General features: G+C 37.2%; 1 protein-coding gene across 1 annotated transcript; it reads right to left on the bottom strand.

Moving 5' to 3' along the window:
• Positions 1-2,505: 2,505 nt before the first annotated feature.
• On the bottom strand, positions 2,506-6,914 carry psmf1 (proteasome inhibitor subunit 1). The gene is made up of 7 exons (XM_058404192.1): positions 6,699-6,914; positions 5,788-5,940; positions 5,605-5,687; positions 5,086-5,268; positions 4,374-4,427; positions 4,068-4,226; positions 2,506-2,987 (listed from the first exon to the last, which is right to left on the bottom strand). The coding sequence occupies exons 1-7, from the start codon at positions 6,825-6,827 to the stop codon at positions 2,936-2,938; spliced, it is 813 nt and encodes a 270-aa protein (XP_058260175.1). The 5' UTR covers positions 6,828-6,914; the 3' UTR covers positions 2,506-2,935.
• Positions 6,915-19,330: the final 12,416 nt, after the last annotated feature.

The following is a 19,330-nucleotide window of genomic DNA, read 5'->3' as shown; positions in this document are numbered from 1 at the left end:
TCTGGTTCCTCTCAAGGTTTCTTCCTCTTACCATCTAAGTCTAATATTATTCTTGAACTTTTGTATTATATTTCTTATGTTCTGTAAAGCTCCTTTGAGACAATGTCCATTGTTAAAAGTGCAATACAAAATTGAATTGAAATTGAATTGAAGAAAATTGGTACCAACATCCATGCCATGATCAAAGTCACAGAGTTCACAAGTGTTGGTGTTTGATGTGAACATTAACTGAAGCTATTGACCTGTATCTGCATGTTTTTTTTTTCCCAGTGAACTTCTGCCACGTTTGGCTGAAAGCTTATGAAGCTGATAACAGAGGCAAAATTGATCAGAGCCATTGCACAAGCTTTGAGTATAGCCAATACTTCAATCTGGAATGTCTTGAAAAACCACTGGTGGATGGAAAACAAGTTAAAACAAGGGCAGAAAAATTGTGAGAGATGGGAAGAAAAACCCTAAATACAATCGTCAAATACAATAGTCAGTGACATGAACAACCTCCATCATAACCCACTATTTGAAGAAGACTTAGAGAGCAGAAATAGGAATAGGACGGCCAGACTGAAATTCACAGATGAGCCACAAAAGTTCTAAAACCAAAATGAACATCTACCAAAGTAATGTAGATGCCAAAGTGTAGAGAAAGAAAGGATTTGCTATGATCCAAAACATATAAGCTCATCACTCAAGCATGTTGGAGGGAGTGTCATGCTATGGGCTTGCATGGCTATTTCTGGAACAGGTTCACTACTCTTTAGTGGTGATAGTAACTCATGATACTCATGCCAACTCATGGTAGCAACAGAATGAATTCAGTCTGATTGGGAGGAACTTAATCATTCAGCAAAACATAGATAACACAAAAAAGGACTTTGTCAGGGGAAAAACATTGAAGGATTTAGACTGGCAAGTCAATCACCAGACCTTAACCCAACTGAAGAAGCATTTCATCTCTTGAAGAGGGGACTGAAAGGAGAAATCCTCAAAACAAACAACTATACAAGCCTGGAACAGCATCACAAAAGAAGAATGTTCGGTGATATTAGTCGGTTGATGGCTTCATGCAATTTGGAAAGAGAGAGATAAGCAACCAAATATTAAGTGCTATTCTTAATGTTCTAACATATCTAGATGTAAATATCAGGAAATAAAATCTGATCAATCGTCTCATATTCTCTTTTGATCTCAGACTGAAATGTCTTCAATTTCTAGCAAAGATAAGTGGATTGGACTTGGACTGTATATATTAGAGAATATACTAGAATACCAAAATACACACATTCACAAGCCACCACATACTAACAAAGAAAGGAAAAGAGAAATAATATAGGTGGTATGTGAGACCATTATATAACTCTTAGATGGAAATATACCATATGTGTGACAATCATTGGGTACCACTCACTAGTACCAACAAGCAATCTGGAGTAGTCAGGGCACAGAAGAAATCCACCTAAACCTGAACATGTGAAACTTGACAGCAGTAACAGTAACCTGAACTCAACACTGAACTGGTGACTTACAAACTTACCCACTGCTGCACTAAACTTCATTTTAATGTAAATGTAAAATTACAAGAATGTTTAAACATTAAAAAGTATTAAAAAATCACTTTAACGAAATCAAAGCAGCCTACAACCATACCACTTAAAAATATACTTATATTGAGTATACAGCATCATATCTTTATTAGATAAATAAATAGCTCATTTACTTTTGATTAACTTTTTAACCAATTAGTATTATAATTAGTTAAATAATTAGCTAATAATTCAGCTGACTTTTAAATAAATTACTTTTTCATCCATTCACTGTAAGCTTTATAATATTATCTTAATTCCAACTGGAGGGTTCTTGGATACTGTGATGTGTAGAATAATTAGTATATGTTGTACAATTGTCACTTTTAATCTCACAGAATAGAAGATGTACACCATTGTTATCAAACATTATTAGTGTTGAATTCCAATGCTGCAGTCTGTTTCTCGGAAGAAACACATAATACCTTCCCCAGTTTGGTAGACCTAACTGGTTGATGTGAAGTAGCCAACGCTAAATTACAGAGAAAAACTGGGGAGAATACAAACAATACAAACTAACAAAAATAACTTGTTAGCAGTTATCACTCACCAGCTCTAAATGCTAAAAGACAAAAAGTTATTTTATACCAAAAACCTTCTATTTATAAGATTAATTCCCAGTTACACATATTTTTATTCTGAAAAAGTGAGTGAATTGATAGGTTGGAGTATCAACACACTTTTCAGTCACTAATATTAGATATTAATAAACAACAGTTAATCTGACTGCATTGAGAAGATCTCCATTAGGCACAGACTCACTGAAACTGGAAGGTTGAGTGAGTCAGCTTGTGCCTGTAGCTGAAGCTCTTGACCAATTTGTACATGATTTTATTCACTGAACTGATTAATCTTGCACAAGGCTGGAGTGGAGGGATAGTGTCTTGCATAGTGATGTGGAGGGAAATGAATAATAAGACAGTAAAGCAGGAAACAGTGCTTTATTTATTTTTTTCAATTAAAGCAGTAGTTAAGCAAAGTAAGCAGTCTTAAACTGAACTTAGAACATCTACAACATTTACAATATACACTCACTGGAAAGCATCTATCTAGTTTCGGTGAGATTCTTGTTCTTAGCTGACAGGTGTGAGTCTGATGTCTCAGCAGTTTACTTGGGACAATGAATTTTTTACAAATTAAGATATTAATGAACTTTCCAATTGAATATAGACAAACATCCCTCTTTATTTAACAAAAAATTAATTGCCTCTTTGGATAGTATGGAAACAGGATCAAACCAGCAAAAACGGTAGCAAGATGTGGTGGTGTACTTTTTTCATTATAAAGCAGTAAGAAATGTAGTACATTAAGGGAACAGGAAGACCTCCAGGAGAACCAGGATGGGAATTATAATTCTACATGAACATGTCATCATAGCCTGGAGGAGGCAGGTGATCAGGGTCTGGCCTGTAGTAATTAAATGGAAATTACATTAGCCAACTGCAAAATAATTACATTTTGATTTATTAATTCCAATTATACATCATGATTAAGATACCTTATAGCTAGTCTATTAACAGTCATTCTTGAAACAATTTCTGCCCTTGTTCTGAAAATTACAGGTTTTTGAACTGAAATATGTTTCTCTTTTTCATGGATCTCAATCAGAAGTATTTATTTAACTCATAGTTTTAAAATCTGATGCTCAATAACAATATCCTATTATTTCATCTAAAACCATTTGTAAATAATAAGAAGTAAGTATACAGTATTTATCAGGTAATGGTATTATTTTCCCCCAGCTATTAACACGTTATTTTAATCATTTTATGATAGTCATACATTTTCTATGGCAAAATTATTAATATGACAAGATTTTTTTGTGAGTAGATAAAAAAAGATAACATTTTGATCATGAAACAATCATATTTTTTGTGTATGCCCACATCGCACCAAAACTAATTCATGTCACTGCATACCCCCAACATGTTTCTGAATGTTTAGACTCAGCACACATTTTACGCAGTGTTTCCACACTGTTAGTTAGCACTCTTGAATGCTACACTATATTGTGAATTCTTTAAACAGAGTAGTGGACACTGCAGGCCACAATAACATTCTTTTTTTAATGTTCACAAAAGCATTGAGTTTGTCACGTGATTTAATTTGACCATATTAAAAAGGGGAAGGATGGCAGAACGGGGAAGATGGGTATCAGTGCCTGACCTCACTAATACTCTTGTGGCTGAATGGGCAAAGCTACATTCAAAAATCTAGTGAAACGCCTTCCCAGAAGAGTGGAGTTGTTATTAAAGCAAAAGATGAGCTTAATCTGGAATGTGACATTCAAAGTGCACATATGTGTGTGATGGTCAGATATCCACAAACTTTTTTGCCATAAAGTGTATGTTTATATTATCTGTACATATTTCAGTTAAGAAAAACCTGTAGTTTTCAGAAATGTATAAAACAGAAAATGTCCGAATTTGACATCTGTGAAGGGTTTTTTCAGGTTTACTTATCAAAGTAATAATCTGATAGATTTACCCAGCTCTGTGTCTGCCAACTGGTCCAAAAGGGTCAAAGCGGGCACCAGGGGGCACAGCCCCAGGAGGGAGGACTCCAGGTATGCCACTTGAAGGGTCAAAGCCAGAACGAGGGAAGCCTGCTCGTAATGGATCCACGATCATGCCCTCTGTTGTCCCACTGTAAAACAAGGCTCAAGTACAGTTACTTATTTTTTATTTTTGTATTTGATGGTCTAGAAACAACATTCAGCATGGGACCTCCTCTGAGCAAGCGAAAGGACAAACAAAAACACTTGAAGCCTAGAGAACAGGACTGTCTACCCACCTAAAGGGATCCAGGTCAGCCCTCCCTACAGAAAATGGACTCAATGGGTCCGTCCTGAAATGGCAGAGGATATGTCCTTTTTCATAGGGTGTTTATAATAAAGAGGATTATAAGCTCACAGCTGTTATCTAATCAGCCAATCATGTGACAGCAAAACAATACAAAAAATCATGCAAATAAAGCTTGAGTTGTCCATCAAACATAAGGATGAAGAAAAAGTGTGATCTCTGTGATTGTTGCATAGCTGTTGGTACCAGATGGACTGGTCTGAATTACATATACTGCTCATATACTTGAGGCTGACAGGAGTGAAATCTGATGTGGTCTTCTGCTCTTTTGTAGCCTGTCCACTACAAGATTTAATGTGTGTCACTAACACATTCTTTGTGTGTGTTTGTGTCAGTGTGCAAGACTGACCATAATGCCTTGCTTTACTGAACTTTTTGCACTATGTACTTATATGTCAAACCTGAATTGTGCAGGTGTTGGCTGCATCTGCCCCACTATTTTTTTCACTAATAGTGCAAATGGACTTTTAAAAAAATGCACTGCAAAACACACATACATACGTTCTTAAATATCAAGTAACCACAACTACACTGATTCAGATATCTGAAATTCTGTTCTTATTTTAAATATATTGCTATAACTGATGTTTTGAGCATAACTCTCTTTCATACACTAAACTATTCCAAAGAATATATAATCTCACCAGTTTTGGGGGTATGAAGCACGGGGATTTCTGGTAGGTACTCTCAGGGGATCATGGTCTGGCTGGGGCTGTGTGTCTGTGAATCTCTCTCTCCTTTCTTTCTTCACACTTTTCTCGTCTTTCACTGCAGGTAGCAGTGATGATTTCAGCCTCTTGGCCAAATCTTCTGTATTCTTGTACACACTACAGAAGTAAAAAGGATTTAGAGAGAATTACCATACATGCTTAATAATTGCTTATGATTGTTGTAATTTGCTGTTGGCATCTGCATCGCATTACAAGCCTAGATATGAGATTATTAACTTTAATCTTCTGCTAATTTATCCATTTTTCATGCATAGCAAAAGCAAAACAAACACACTAAATGTTCTTACATGAAACATGGTGTGCTTCATTCTATCTCCCTAATGAACATTAAGAAACCTCTCATATTACCACTCATGCCTGGGCATACACAGCTACAATCCATTACTAAGTTGTGAATGGCTTGTGCATGTTAATAGCATTAATGTTACCAACCTTTCAAATGATTGTAGGCTTGCTGCATTTATATAATCACTAACATTAACAGTCAGGTCTGTGACTTTATCTGTAGCTGAATCCTGTCAGAAAAATACAGAAAATAGTGTCATTAGAATGTTTCCTGCTTGTACCTGTGCAACATCAGGAATCACACAGCCTTCATACAATTTGCCACATTACCATTAAGTTGAACATCAAGCTGGAATCAACTGTGAAGGCTTTGAGGAGCAGGTTGGACTTGTCATCATTTGACCTGTATCTCAGTGTGTACAGCTCCTTGTTGGTGTTCCAGGAGGCAGGAAGCAACTCTGATTTCTTCTCTCCATTTAGAGGCTGTAGAATTGAAAGAGAATGGTGCAGTTCTATTCTGTATAACTAACTTGCACTAACTTGAAATTTTCTAACCATTACCAGGCTCTTGATTGCTCTAGCTGTCTGAGAGTGACCTATTATTATACTGTATAGCCCATAAAATGAAATTATATTTCTTTTCAGTAATTTGCAGTCAAATCAATTGGAAAATGAGTTCTGATCAAAACAAGTCCCATGTAAAAATGTACTTGATATTTATTTCAGATGAAGCTTGATGATGCAAGCTTCTATGCCAAATATGTTACACATTATAAGAAGATTTATTTGCATGTCTCCTTGTTTTTTGTTGAAGACTGATTTGGGGGAAATGATACTTGCCACAGTAACTGCGTGAATCTGCTTCAGACATGGGAGCATTAAAAAAAAGTCAACAGCACATTGTCATGCCCAAGTAGTAATTACAAGTAGCAATTCCGTTGCATCATATTTATATCCGAAGAAATCATGAAGTAATGTGGATAAAACGTGCTGCGTCACTGTGTCGCACAGTGGCATTAGCCGGATAGCTAACGTTTGCCGTCATCTAAATGTCGATTGATAAAAAAATAATAAACAGTTAGCGATCTAAGCAATGTTTTATTTTAAACTTCAGCAGTATAAAAAGCGACAAAGAAGAAGTCGAAGAAAAAACAAAACAATAATACTACCGATAAGGCTAACAGCTAATAGTGTGACATGTTTACATACTGAACTGCCTTTTAGACAGTTTATTCCCTCACCTCGTCTCCAGATCCTAAACATTTATATCCACTCTTCACAATTTCCCAGTGAATAAAACACACAACCGCATCTTGAGGAGATGTTATAGAGCTTGCCACACAACTATACAACACCTCGAGTCCCGCCATGACTTTACACAGTTTAGAGAAAATGAAAACAAAACTGTTCTGTTGTTGTAGCTACCAGTCCAACATTAGTCCGTTCAAAAAGTGTGCCCGGAAGGGAGACTAGAAACAAAACCATTCGTTCCGCCCTGTCCGCACCTCGTCAAAAACGGTAAAATAGGTTAAAACAGCTGGTGTATTAAAACATTACCAGCGGATGGTCTTTAGGTTATGCTTTCGGAAAACCGTTCGTTCGTGCGTCCATCCGAATATTTTCAAGTGAATGAATGAGTGTTTATAGTATTTATAAGGAATGGTCACTGTAAACAGCAGAAACGATTAGATTTGGAAATGGATTAAAACAGGTGCAAGGTCACTGCAAGGTGAAGCGACTGAATCAGTTCCTCCCTGACTGAATGATATGTCAGGCATACAAATTAGTTTCCCAGTAGATGGATTTACTTTGTTTTATTTTAACAGAATAATCCTAGAAATGTGATGATTTGATATTTAAGTATTTATGAACAAAAAAGGTTAGGACCCTTTATTATTATTATTATTATTATTATTATTATTATTATTATTATTATTATTAATAATAATAATAATAATAATTTCTTTTTATATTTCTTTAAGTAAAACATTTAAATCAACCATATTTATATAGACTGACATATAATATCTAAATGTACATATTTATAGAATGTAAACTAACATGCTTATAAAATAATAAACAATAAATCTGTCTAATAGTCATACAGTCTTAAAGTCCCAAAATATCTTAGAATGGTTTGGATATTATTAGTGTTACTGGGATAATTTGCACTGAGCTTTTTTACTGGTTTATACAATATTAAATATATATATATATATATATATATATATATATATATATATATATATATATATATATATATATATATATATATATATATATATATATATAAAAAACCTGCTTAAGAGTTTTGCTGTTACTACTTATTATTTTGTGGACATTTTTTTTCTATGAATTAAAGGTATTTAGGAAAACCTTCATCATACAATCAGTTATATAACATTAAACCATTTAACAGTCTATCATGGGCAACCAAAGCTTACTGTAAACTGTACAGTTTATTGGACAGACCACTGTATCTCAAGATCCACTTCTGTTTTACTGTTTTATGTATTTACTTGTATTGGAAGACTGTGAGTCTTCATAGGGCAACAATGTTGAGCTCCAGTCTCACACAGAGTGTGCTTGTCATTCTCTGCCCTATAACACAGATTTTAAGCTTCTTGCCTATTAGTTTAATTCCCTGGTTTAAGCCACCCAAGTGTTTACATATTTTAATAGTTACATAGTTAACAAGATACATAAGGGGTGGCACTGTGGCACAGCTTGTAGCATTGTCAAACTTTGGCTTGATCAAGAGCTCTTGTTGGAGTTTTGTATGTTCTCACTGTTTCTTTTTGGGTTTCCACCCTGTTTTTTGTTTTTCTATGAAATCCCCTAAAACATGCCAGTAGGTTGATTACCTACACAAAATTCCCCCTAGGTGTGAATGTGTTGTGCATGGCACTGTGCAATGAGCTGGTAAAAAGAGTCAGTCTGCCTTAAGATGACCTTGTGAGCTTAGTGTGAAATCCTCACACAATGAATGCCATGCTTTGCTGAAAATCATATGTAAGTTGTTCTAACAGCAGAATAATATCAGCCCGACTCCTTTTGACAGATGGTACCTGAGAAGTTGACCACAACAATGGTATACATTCTTTAGGCAGAGTACAAAAATTTTGCACATGCTCATCATCATCGTCAAAGTTTACAGCAACAACAGTACAATTCAGGAGATACACAATCAGAGACATGTTGACTGTTTTTCCCTGCTAACAATGCTAACACTGGGAAGTTATGAAAAAGTAATCCAGCCTTTAGTATGAATTATTATGGTAAATGTATATCTCTAGAGTCCAAGTCTAGGTTTGCTTCTATATATCAACCAAACCTTTATTCATCTAAGCATATGTGAAAATATTACTATTTATTTTTACCTGGGGTCATGATTTTCTGAGTCATCACTCAGAAACCTAATGCCTGTACAGTACTGATTGAACAGAAGAACATCATTAATCAATCAACATTTTGGATGGCTTGAGATGAAAGTGAGAGTTCTGTGAGCCCTCTCTATGTCAATGCTACAGAAGTCAGGAGGCAGCTCTAGCCACTTTGGCACTTCTGGCAGACTATTTTCAAATTCTTGATGTCTATGATTTTCAAGGTCATCCACCTTTCCTTGTAATTGTTCAGTTGGTATCCTCAAGTTAGCCAGTTGGTCACTAGTTGCAAACTGTTGCAAAGTCTTATGCAGAGAGGAACCTTTGTTTGGCTTCCGTCAAATGAGTTTTAGTGTCCACAACTCGGATGGCACTGATGGCAGCTAATTAGTTTTGCAGACTGAAAACAAGGTTGGCTATTCCATCAAGATGGAACTAAGGAAGCCATCTCATTATGGGTAATGTGATCATTTTAAAGATAGTGTTATTCTTCTAGTTTCTTTAAGTCTTAATGTGGGCCATTTAGTACCACAAGACAGACATACATGAAAGCATTGGCAGTTTGAGGGGTTTGAGCCATTGAGAGATGGGGTTTTAGAGCATTTTTGGGTTACAAAGAATTTCTGGCTATTTAGCTTTCATGAGGGTATTGGTTCTGGGTATTGGCCAACTAAATAAACTGTTTAAAAAGTGAGCATGTTCATCCTTACATGCCAGCTCTGTTTGGAGAGTTTTATTGAAGCCTTGTTGAAAAGCTGTCAACTCAATCTGCTTTCAACTGTTACTGTGCAAAATTTGAGTGCATAATCAGTCACTGATAGTTTAGTTTTTGGCATGAGGAGGTGTTCTCTAGCAAAATCTCCTTTACTGATTCAGGATGGTGAAATAGCTTCTGAAATGTAATGACGCCCAAGAAGGAACAGAGTGAAGATCCATATGCAATGTTTTAATGATCGAGGCAGAATAATTCAAAACGTAATCCAAAAACAGCATTATCAAAAAACAGGCAAGCATACGTTAACAAATTGCCAGTCAGACAGGGCAAACAAATCTAAATCGTAATCAGGTAATTGTAACAACGAAATACAAAGCACTGGTCATACACAATGGAAATCAAACACGAGAATGGCTCAGTATGTAGTGGCCAGACTAGCAATACTTCGCAACGAACTTTGGCAGGCTGTCTAAATGTCTTACACCCAGACATGCCCTTGACCAGGACACAACTCAATACATGGGTGAGGGTTCTCTCTGGTGGTTAGAGGGGGGTATTGCAGATCGCAATGTTGCATGAAACTCTTGTTCAAACTTAGTTTAGCTCTGATTCAGCGGTGTGTGACTGAATGTGGTGGTACACCATGTGAGTGCCCACTTTCCTGTGAACAATGCCAGTACTTGACATTTTTTGAGACTTCTTTAATGAAACAGTAGTAGAGAATTTGCAAATATGAGAGCACATTTCATCAGGAATCCTTTATATTTCCTACAGTATTTGTCTGGCAGCACAATGCTTACACAAAAGATGTTAGCTTTTGAATTAGCAGAGAAATTTGGACTACTCATGTTTGACCCCAGTAGGGTTTGTGAGAGGGTTTGGGGGATCTTTCACACTCAAGTAACTTCCTCATTTTGGTGACACTAGATAATCTGATGAATCATTCCACATCTATAACTCTGTACTATGAAGTCAAGCAATGCTACATATGTTAATAAGACATGTACTTACAATTTCTTATATAAAACTGAAGTTATCAACTGGTCAATGTTCAACTGATCAATGTCAAAGAGACTTGAGAATAAAATATTCAAAATACTCAAAATTTAGACTTTTTGTTGTCCATGGGTCTTTTTACTTGCTTTTCAGCAGTGACATTTAAAGCACATCCACACATTCACAGTTCTCAAAATCACTGAAACACAGTACATTCATTAACAAAATTCACATAGGTGTGTAAACCTTATGACTCACCTTCTCCCTCTTCAAAACCTGGAACAACATGGTTCCCAGCTTTCAGTAAAACAAATGGGACATTTGTGAGGAGCATCTAAAAGCAGTCCATCACAGAGTGCAAGGTAAAAAGCCTGCAGACATGGCTCCATCCACTGGATCAGTTCAGTTCAATTCAATTCAGTTTAAGTGTATTTGTAAAGCACTTTTAAGAGCTTTATAGAAATATACAAAATTATAAAAGAAATTTTAAAAAATGTATTTATTCTAAAGAGCAAGGCTATGATGGCAAGGAACAACTATTCATGACTTTAAGAGGAACCAGACTTAAAATGGAATTCATTCTCATTTGGGTGACAACATAGAGCATGATTTTAAATAATGCCCTTTCTACAACTGTATATAGTCAAGTTGTGCAACCAGAAGATTTTAAGAAACTTATAAATCAGTGTAATTTCAAAGCTCATTATAGATTTAATACTAATTCCTTCCTACCAGCCAAATTCAATGATGTAGACCCCCGCAACAGCAGTTCAAAGCTCGTGCCAAAGTCTCCAAGTGGTTCTATCTATAGCAGTACCATGGAATCAGGCAAGTGTGAAGAGAAGACTTCTGGGAACTCAGAACACTGGGAGCTTGAGAGTAGCAAGTGTAGCTTGCAGGGAGTGACTCTGGCAAGATTATCTACGACAGCAAAAGTAAAGGGAAGAGCCAGGAGGTGCCCTCAATATCTGCTATTTACCTAAGAAAAAATATTCATAAAAATCTTGCCTAAACAAATGTGTTTTCAGCATGGACTTAAACACTGAGACTATGTCCTTTGTAAGAGAAAGCTCTGCCGCCTGCAGTAGCCTCTACTACTTGAGGTACTACCAAATAGTCTGTGTTACTGACCTCAGACTCAGGAGGCCTAAGCTGGTAATTATTACAGTGACATCAAGCTAGATTAAAAAAAAAAAGGTCAGCAAAGACTTAAGCTCAGGCAGTTTGTTTAACATGTTTAACATTTCTTTGTTTTACCTGAACCCAATCTATGCAACTGTTTGTCCCCTCCAGTGCCAAGCTACATCTACAGGTGGGTTTGATTGACTGCATTTTTATGAACTAACGTTGTAAAACTTGTACTTTGCACTTACCAAAGTATGAGTGTAAACCTAAAAATTGTGTTTGTATACTGTTTTCACTAAAACAAGGCATGTATGAAGCCAAAATGGGATCAAAGATGAAACAAATGCTCATATTTGAAGAAGAAATATAAATAAAAGGTATTTTGTTCATGAACTTCTACCCACTAAATCTGCAATATTTGATAGAAGGAGGTGTGGTGGATGTTAAAAAAACAAAGTTCACTTTGTTTGACTGGTAGCCAATGCAGTGTGGATAAGATGGGAGTGATGTGTTCATATCTTCTGGTTCTAGTTAGGACTGGTTCTAGATAGGACTATCTACTGCATTCTGGTCAGCAGGCTCATGATATCTGAAAAATTAGTTACAAACATATTATGCTAGGCAGCCAGCACCAAGAATTTTGTCACCCCTTTTTCATTTTGGGTCTCAGGCAAGCCACAATCACTGCTGTTTTATCAATATGGAAATGCATCTGTCCATGACCCAAGTGGAAGCCCAAATACTGTAATTCCATGTGTTGCACACTTCTTTGGGTTCACTGTAAGTCCAACCCATTTCTTGAATCTCAGATGTTGCAAATGTAAACTACCGGCCTGAAGTGAATGAGAGTGACTGGGTGGAGGTGAGAGTATGTCAGACTTGGCAACATTCATCAAATTCTCCAGTGTTAACTGTTCAGAGTTGCTCTCATGGCAAGATATACACAGTATATCTCAGTTTTCTCTGATGATGTCTAGGAATCTATGTGGTTTGTGTCCCTGAAATAATTCAAATGGGGACAACCATCATTTTGAGAGAATTTAAGAATTATTTAAATTGTTAATATTTTCAAATGTTTGATTAAAATGGTCGACCATTTGGACTGGTGCAAATCAATTTAATTCCCAATAGTCCGTAGAGCTCACAGAGTATTTAAAGGCGGTGTCTTGAAAGATGTGCCTGATCAGTCAGGATCTCTTTTAGGATGCAAAGCAATGCCCTAGTGCAGTCCAATTGTTAGGGGGAAGGGCTCGGTAAGAGTGGAAGTGAGTACCAAGCAATCCGATTGGATAAAAAGGTGGAAAACTGTGGACAGGAAGCTAGATCAATAATCCAGAGCAGACAAGGAGGAATGCAACTAGCCAAGAGGTGACCTCTCTGATAATAATGATGGCAAACGCGGGATCTGAACCAAGGAGGTTGCGTTCTAGACTCTATCTGATATGCTATGTGTTGGCCCACACTCTTGGCAGCAAAACAGAAAACAATCTCTGTGTGAGGGGAGTTGCTTGGCCAGAAATACACACCAAGAAGATGAGGGGGCCACTTGTCACAGCTAATTTAATGGTCCAGCAAGGAATGTCACTCTGTGAACCAGGCACAAAATATATTTTTGAGAAAAGAAGAGAAGAGTCCTAACTCTTGGCCTGAACCTCAAGAAAACTTATCTAAATCCTACGCTGAGGGGAAATCAGGTGGGATTGGAGAGATTGGGGGAAATTACCTCTCAAGGAAAATTACCTCTCAGAGAAATTACTGCTGTGATATATAGCACAGTCTATATCTGCATGCTGATAGATAAACCCTGGGGTTTATATAGTGCCATGCACTGGTGCCATGTTTCAGTGCTGATTAGAGCTGGATTCTATGAATATAAATGACTTTCACTTGGCTTAAAATCCCCTTGCATGACTACTCCAAGGAGAAATCCCCCAGGGGAATCCCTGACAGGATTGAAGTGTGGGGTATGACTTCCTATGGGGAAGAACGGGTTTGGAAAACTAGTTTTGGAAGGGTTTAGCTCCCATTTATGAACACATCACTCCTATTTTATCCACACTGCATTGCCTCCCAGTCAAATTTCACATTGATATAGAGTGTTTGGTGTATTGGGATGTTTGGATGCTGTCACCTTACTGCTCTCGCAAGTCGCTCAGGTTTGCTGACTGTGAAGTGGTTGGATGCTTTATGTCCCAGGGAGTCCTCATGTCTGTGTCACCTTCTGGCTCTCTCTTTTAGTTATGCTGTCATAGCTATTCTTGCTGGAGTTTGGCTGCACAATTGTACATAAATATAAACTACTGAAGAAAGGAAATTATTTACGTTCACATCATTACTGTCCAGTGTCACCCAAATGAGGATGAGTTCCCTTCTGAGCCTGGTTGCTCATTAGGGATAAATGTTAGGGATAAATAGTAACTTAACTTTAATCTTTATATATTTTTATTCTATGTTTCTATATTTCTGTAAAGCTGCTTTGAGATAATTAAAAGTGCTTTATAAATAAACTGAATTGAAAAGGATGAGGGTGAGTAGGACATGGGAAAGTCAGGAGGAGGGTGAGTAGGACATGGGAAAGTCTGAGAGCAAGAGAGAGGGAGAAGGGAGGAGCTCAGCTGATCCCAGATATGCCGTCACATGGCCCTCTGCCAGCTGGATCATCTTGTCAAATAATGCTGGTCAGTGGTACTGGAATCACTCTGTCATAGGTTTTGGTAGTCAGGCAATGAACTGGTCCAGCACTAAGAGGTCGACTGACCAGTTGCAAACCTATTTCAGGTCTGGGTACTACGGCATGTTGGCCTGCAGCTGCAAGATGGGCATCCCCAGTCAGACGTGTCAATAGGCAGTCTGCTCCCTAGGCAGCATGCCCTGGGTGGCAGCCCAGCCACATACTTTTGCAGGCCATTCATTCAGCTCTAGAAATTCTTCAGTGTCATCCTCTGGTCCCATTTTCATGGGTAAAATTGGGTGTGACCACTGTGTGACACTTTCTCAAGTTAGGGCAGATATTTAGGAAGTGGGAGGCAGGGTTAGACCAGACTGCCCATCAGAGGATCATGAACACCACCCAGAAAATTGGTGGGGCATCTAGATGTTCAACCTCCTGCTTTAAAAGAGGCTTTACAGAACCACGTCTGACTGAAAAGCAAGACTGAAGAACAGCTTTAACCCAAGAGCTATACACACAACAAAGTCACAACTGCACACAGTTATTTTAACTGTTCTTCAACTACTGTAGACACTACTCCTGCAATTCCCACTGTAAGAGATGTCAGTGTGTATGTTTGAATAGGTTTTTGTTGGCTCACTTTCTTTTTCATTTTTCATATTCTTTTTACCATTTATATTCATGTAACAACATACATACGAAAACAAATGACAATAAAAAAAGAAAAAGGAAAGAGTGAAGCATACAAAGACATTTTGGACAATTTCATGCTCTCAACTTTGTGGGAACAGTTTGGGGATGACCCCTTCCTGTTCAAACATGACTGCACACCACTGCACAAAGCAAGGTCCATAAAGATGAATGAGTGAGTTTGGTGGGGAGGAACTTGATTGTCCTGACCTCAACCTGATAGAACACCTTTGCGATGAATTAGAGCAGAGACTACGACCAAGCCCAAAACTGGGACGTCTGCCTTTACATGCACATGAATTTAATATGGAGTTGGCCCACCCTTTGCAGCTTCAACTCTTCTGGGAAGGCTTTCCACAAGGTTTAGGGGTGTGTTAATGGGAATTTTTGACCATTCCTCTAGATGCGCATTTGTGAGGTCAGGCACTGATGTTGGACGAGAAGGTCTGTCTCGCAGTCTCCACTCTAATTCATGCCAAAGGTGTTCTATTGGGTTGAGGCCAGGATTCTGTGCAGGCCAGTCAAGTTCCTCCACATCAAACTTGCTCATCCATGACCTTGCTTTGTGCACTGGTGCGCACTGTGCAGTCATGTTGGAACAGGAAGGGGTCATCCCCAAACTGTTTCCAGTTGGGAGCATGAAATTGTCCAAAATATCTTGGTATGCTGAAGCATTAAGAGTTCCTTTCACTGGAACTAAGGGGCCAAGCCCAACCCCTGAAATCTAAAATCAATGATTTGGAGGGGTGTCCCAAAACTTTTGGCAATATAATGTATAAAAAAATCAGAAAAACATAAACAAAAATCATGAAGTTAGACTTACTTTTTTTCCAGACATGAGAATTGTAGCACCTCTCTTGCCCACTGTTTAAAGGAAGGAGGGTGAAGCAACCTCTTGGATCTGAGAGCCTCTTTAAATTCACCATGACAATGCAATGTATTCAAACAGCAACTTTATTCATTACATCTTACATCGACTTACATCACTGTGAAAACTGTATTAACACAAATGACAAAACCATAATTCAGATATAGACTCAAACAAATGTTTAATCACATAAATAAACATCACAAGTGACAAATTACATTGCACAACAAACATTTAATACATACATTTCCTTAATTACAATCAACATAACTTGCTATACTCACCAAAGAAATGCAAATCAAATGTGATAATCCTTTCATCATCATAAAAAATGCATCAATTTCACTTCAAAATGATGTGAAGTATAAAATCCACATAGGCTCACACAATCAGTGTCTAACATTCATGCCCGCCTGACATCTTATAAATCTTATAAGCCCACCTGATTACTACAATGTCCACAAAGGACAATTTCTGCATGGCAGGTGTTCTTGATTTCTGGTTATAATACACACAAATACAAGGTACATCAAAGACATTTGAAATACAGAAAATCTGTCAGATTGTAAAATAAATTACACAAATATCTTCAATATTTCATAACCCAATCCATACTCACTTCTTACATAAACACAGGCAGCATAAATACAGTATATCAAAATGATCCCTTGCAGAAGGGGTTGTTTCCAATTGAGCAGAATCAATCATCTCTCTCACAGAGAAGCTGGAAAAATTATCACTCTTTGAAAGACTGATCTTTTCACCCATAATACCAAAGATGGCTCTTAGAGGGTTTGGGTTTGCATTTTTACTTAATATCATAGGATAGACCAGAAAAATCAGTATATCAATATAAAAAATCAATATAAATTGACCAATATATTTGAAATTGTCTGATGCTAATAAGTAGGACAAGTAGAAAAGTAAAAGCATTTGTATCTTCAGATACTGCCATAAAATACAGCCATAAAATAAGGAAGAGAGTTACAGTATGTGGGTCCAGGACATTAAGGAGTAGGTCATGCATGTGTAATGATATCATATGCTCTCTGGCCTCTCTATTAATTCCATAAATAGCTGATGTTGATCTCAGCAAAATAGCTAAAGGTTTAGTGACTACAGCTGAAGCATAAGGCAGACATGGGGCATCCCTGTCTAGTCCCCTTTGCAATGGAAAAAAATGTAAAAAAAAAAAAAAAAAAAAAAAAAAAAATTGCCAATAAGAATCCACAATTAACTGGGTCTTTCCCTTTCTTAACAGAACTGAAACTACTGAAGACGAACATAAAGATGAACTACACAAAGTGATTCCTTAAATACTGCCTGTAAATAGGTAACAGTTTCCTTGAACCTTTAAAAAAAACTTTTACTGTGAAACCATCAGGACATGGGGTTTTTAAGTTCTGCATATTTAAAAGTTTTAGGGGCTGTTAGTATATTTCCTTTTCCATTCAGAGTGCTACAACACCCTGCTCAGGCCTGGGGAGACTTGCCAACAGAGGAAAGTTATTCAGATGTCAAGATCTTTCAAAATTGTATTCAGAATTATGAGCAAATATACACAACATGGCATGCAAGTGGTGCCAGGTTGTCCAGTTGTGCCAGTATGTGGAGGGTCACATGGTCAGCATAACCTTAAGGAAGGACAACTCCTTATCAGAAGAGCTAAAAAGAGAAGAACAGGATGTTTTGTTCTGAGTGTGATTGAAAAGAAACCATAACTAATATCTAGTTCATACTGGTTTGTATGTTGTTTTGCATCTTCATACTGAAGATGGTGAAATAAAATAACCTATCAATCCCCTCTTAAGTCCCAACGAGACCTATACAGCTGCCCTCTATTCCCAAGCAGGGCACTCCCCCTCCTCTGACATTCCAAATGAAAGTTACCCAGATTGGGCTGCACAATTATGGGTGACAGGGGGTTGGGTGCACCAGGCTGAGGATTTGAGGCAATTACAAAAACATGGCGGCAAAGTGGAAAAGAAAACAGCTTCTAGATTTCCTTAAAGGGTATTGCTACACAACCCATATTGATAATACAAGCAAATATAAACATATACAGACAGCAAAAATGACACAGTCCGGAAATTATTTACAATTACAGTAATCATGGGCATTAGCACAGTGATATAGGATGCAAGCCAGTCAACAAGAACGTAGAACAACCCCTCAAAATTGTCTAGACAGACTAATGGTTAACAGCCTTCATCTTATTTTCCATTTTATTTCTTTATTTATTTCACATTCCTAATGCAGTTAATCTTTTTGAAGAACACTTTTGTTTTCTGTCTACAGACAACAATCAGAGGAAGTCCCAGTCAGATTGTTTAAACATTTAAGTGCAGGTGCACTGGATAGATGTATACCTGGAGCCAGGGTGCCGGACATAGCCTGAAATCTTAAAGTCGTAGGCAAACATAGGTTCTAGAAAGCTTTTCATGTAGTAGGTAATGATATATGCCTTCGTCAGGTTACTAAGAGTATCACTGGAGAGCTGTCCACATTAGTGAAGGTGGTGTCTGATGTTATAATATGCACTGGTTCCATCTCAATGTGGTGTAACAATGTAGTTTACAGCAGGATATGGTCGCTGAACTGCTGAATGTCCAGGTGGTGCTCCTAAAACCTTGTGGGTTTTATAGATAATTGTAACAGTTTTTAGGGAAAGGCTGGCCTGTTAGGCCAGGATGGTGTCCATTTCACTGAGAAAAATGCTTCTCCACCTTAATTAAAGAAAACAAACCTTAACCTCCACCTTAATTAAATAACAAAATAATCCTATATTTTTATTTTACACTGTATCAAATTTAACTAGAAATAAAACCACACTATCAATATACAGCAGCGATTCCTTCATGAATAATTTTAATCAGAAAAAAATCAGACTGTTAATTTAAAACCAAAGACAAATTATCAAAGACAATTTGATAGTGGAACCCTATTTTATAGTAATATAATATTATTATATCAGCTCAGCATTTAGAACATTCACTCACTTTTTAAAAGATTTAATTTAACTAATTTGCTCCTCAAAATCATCAACTCAACCCCTACTAAAATAATCTGTTCTTCCCTTAACATTAACTGCATGCCTAAATCTTTTAATCTTTTTAGTATTTATGAAACCCCTGATTAAAAAACCTAACCTCAGTCCCTGTCAGCTGTCTAACTATAGGCCAATATTAAACCGCCCCTTTATCTCCAAGATCCTAGAAAAAAGGTTGTAGCATAGCAGTTATGCTCACACCTTCTGAGAAATAACATTTATTACCTGTATCAGTCAGGATTTAGGCCTCATCACAGCACAGAGTCTGCACTAGTCAAAGTGGTAAAATGATCTGCTACTGGCCTTTGATCAGGGTTGTCTCCTTGTTGGTGTTGCATGACCTTAGTGCAGCTTTTGACACCACTGACCATACTGT

This window comes from Hemibagrus wyckioides, linkage group LG11 (genome assembly GCF_019097595.1).
Source record: "Hemibagrus wyckioides isolate EC202008001 linkage group LG11, SWU_Hwy_1.0, whole genome shotgun sequence".
NCBI lineage: Eukaryota > Metazoa > Chordata > Actinopteri > Siluriformes > Bagridae > Hemibagrus > Hemibagrus wyckioides.
The sequence above is the reverse complement of the archived record's forward strand: the minus strand, read 5'-3'. Positions and strand labels throughout refer to the sequence as shown.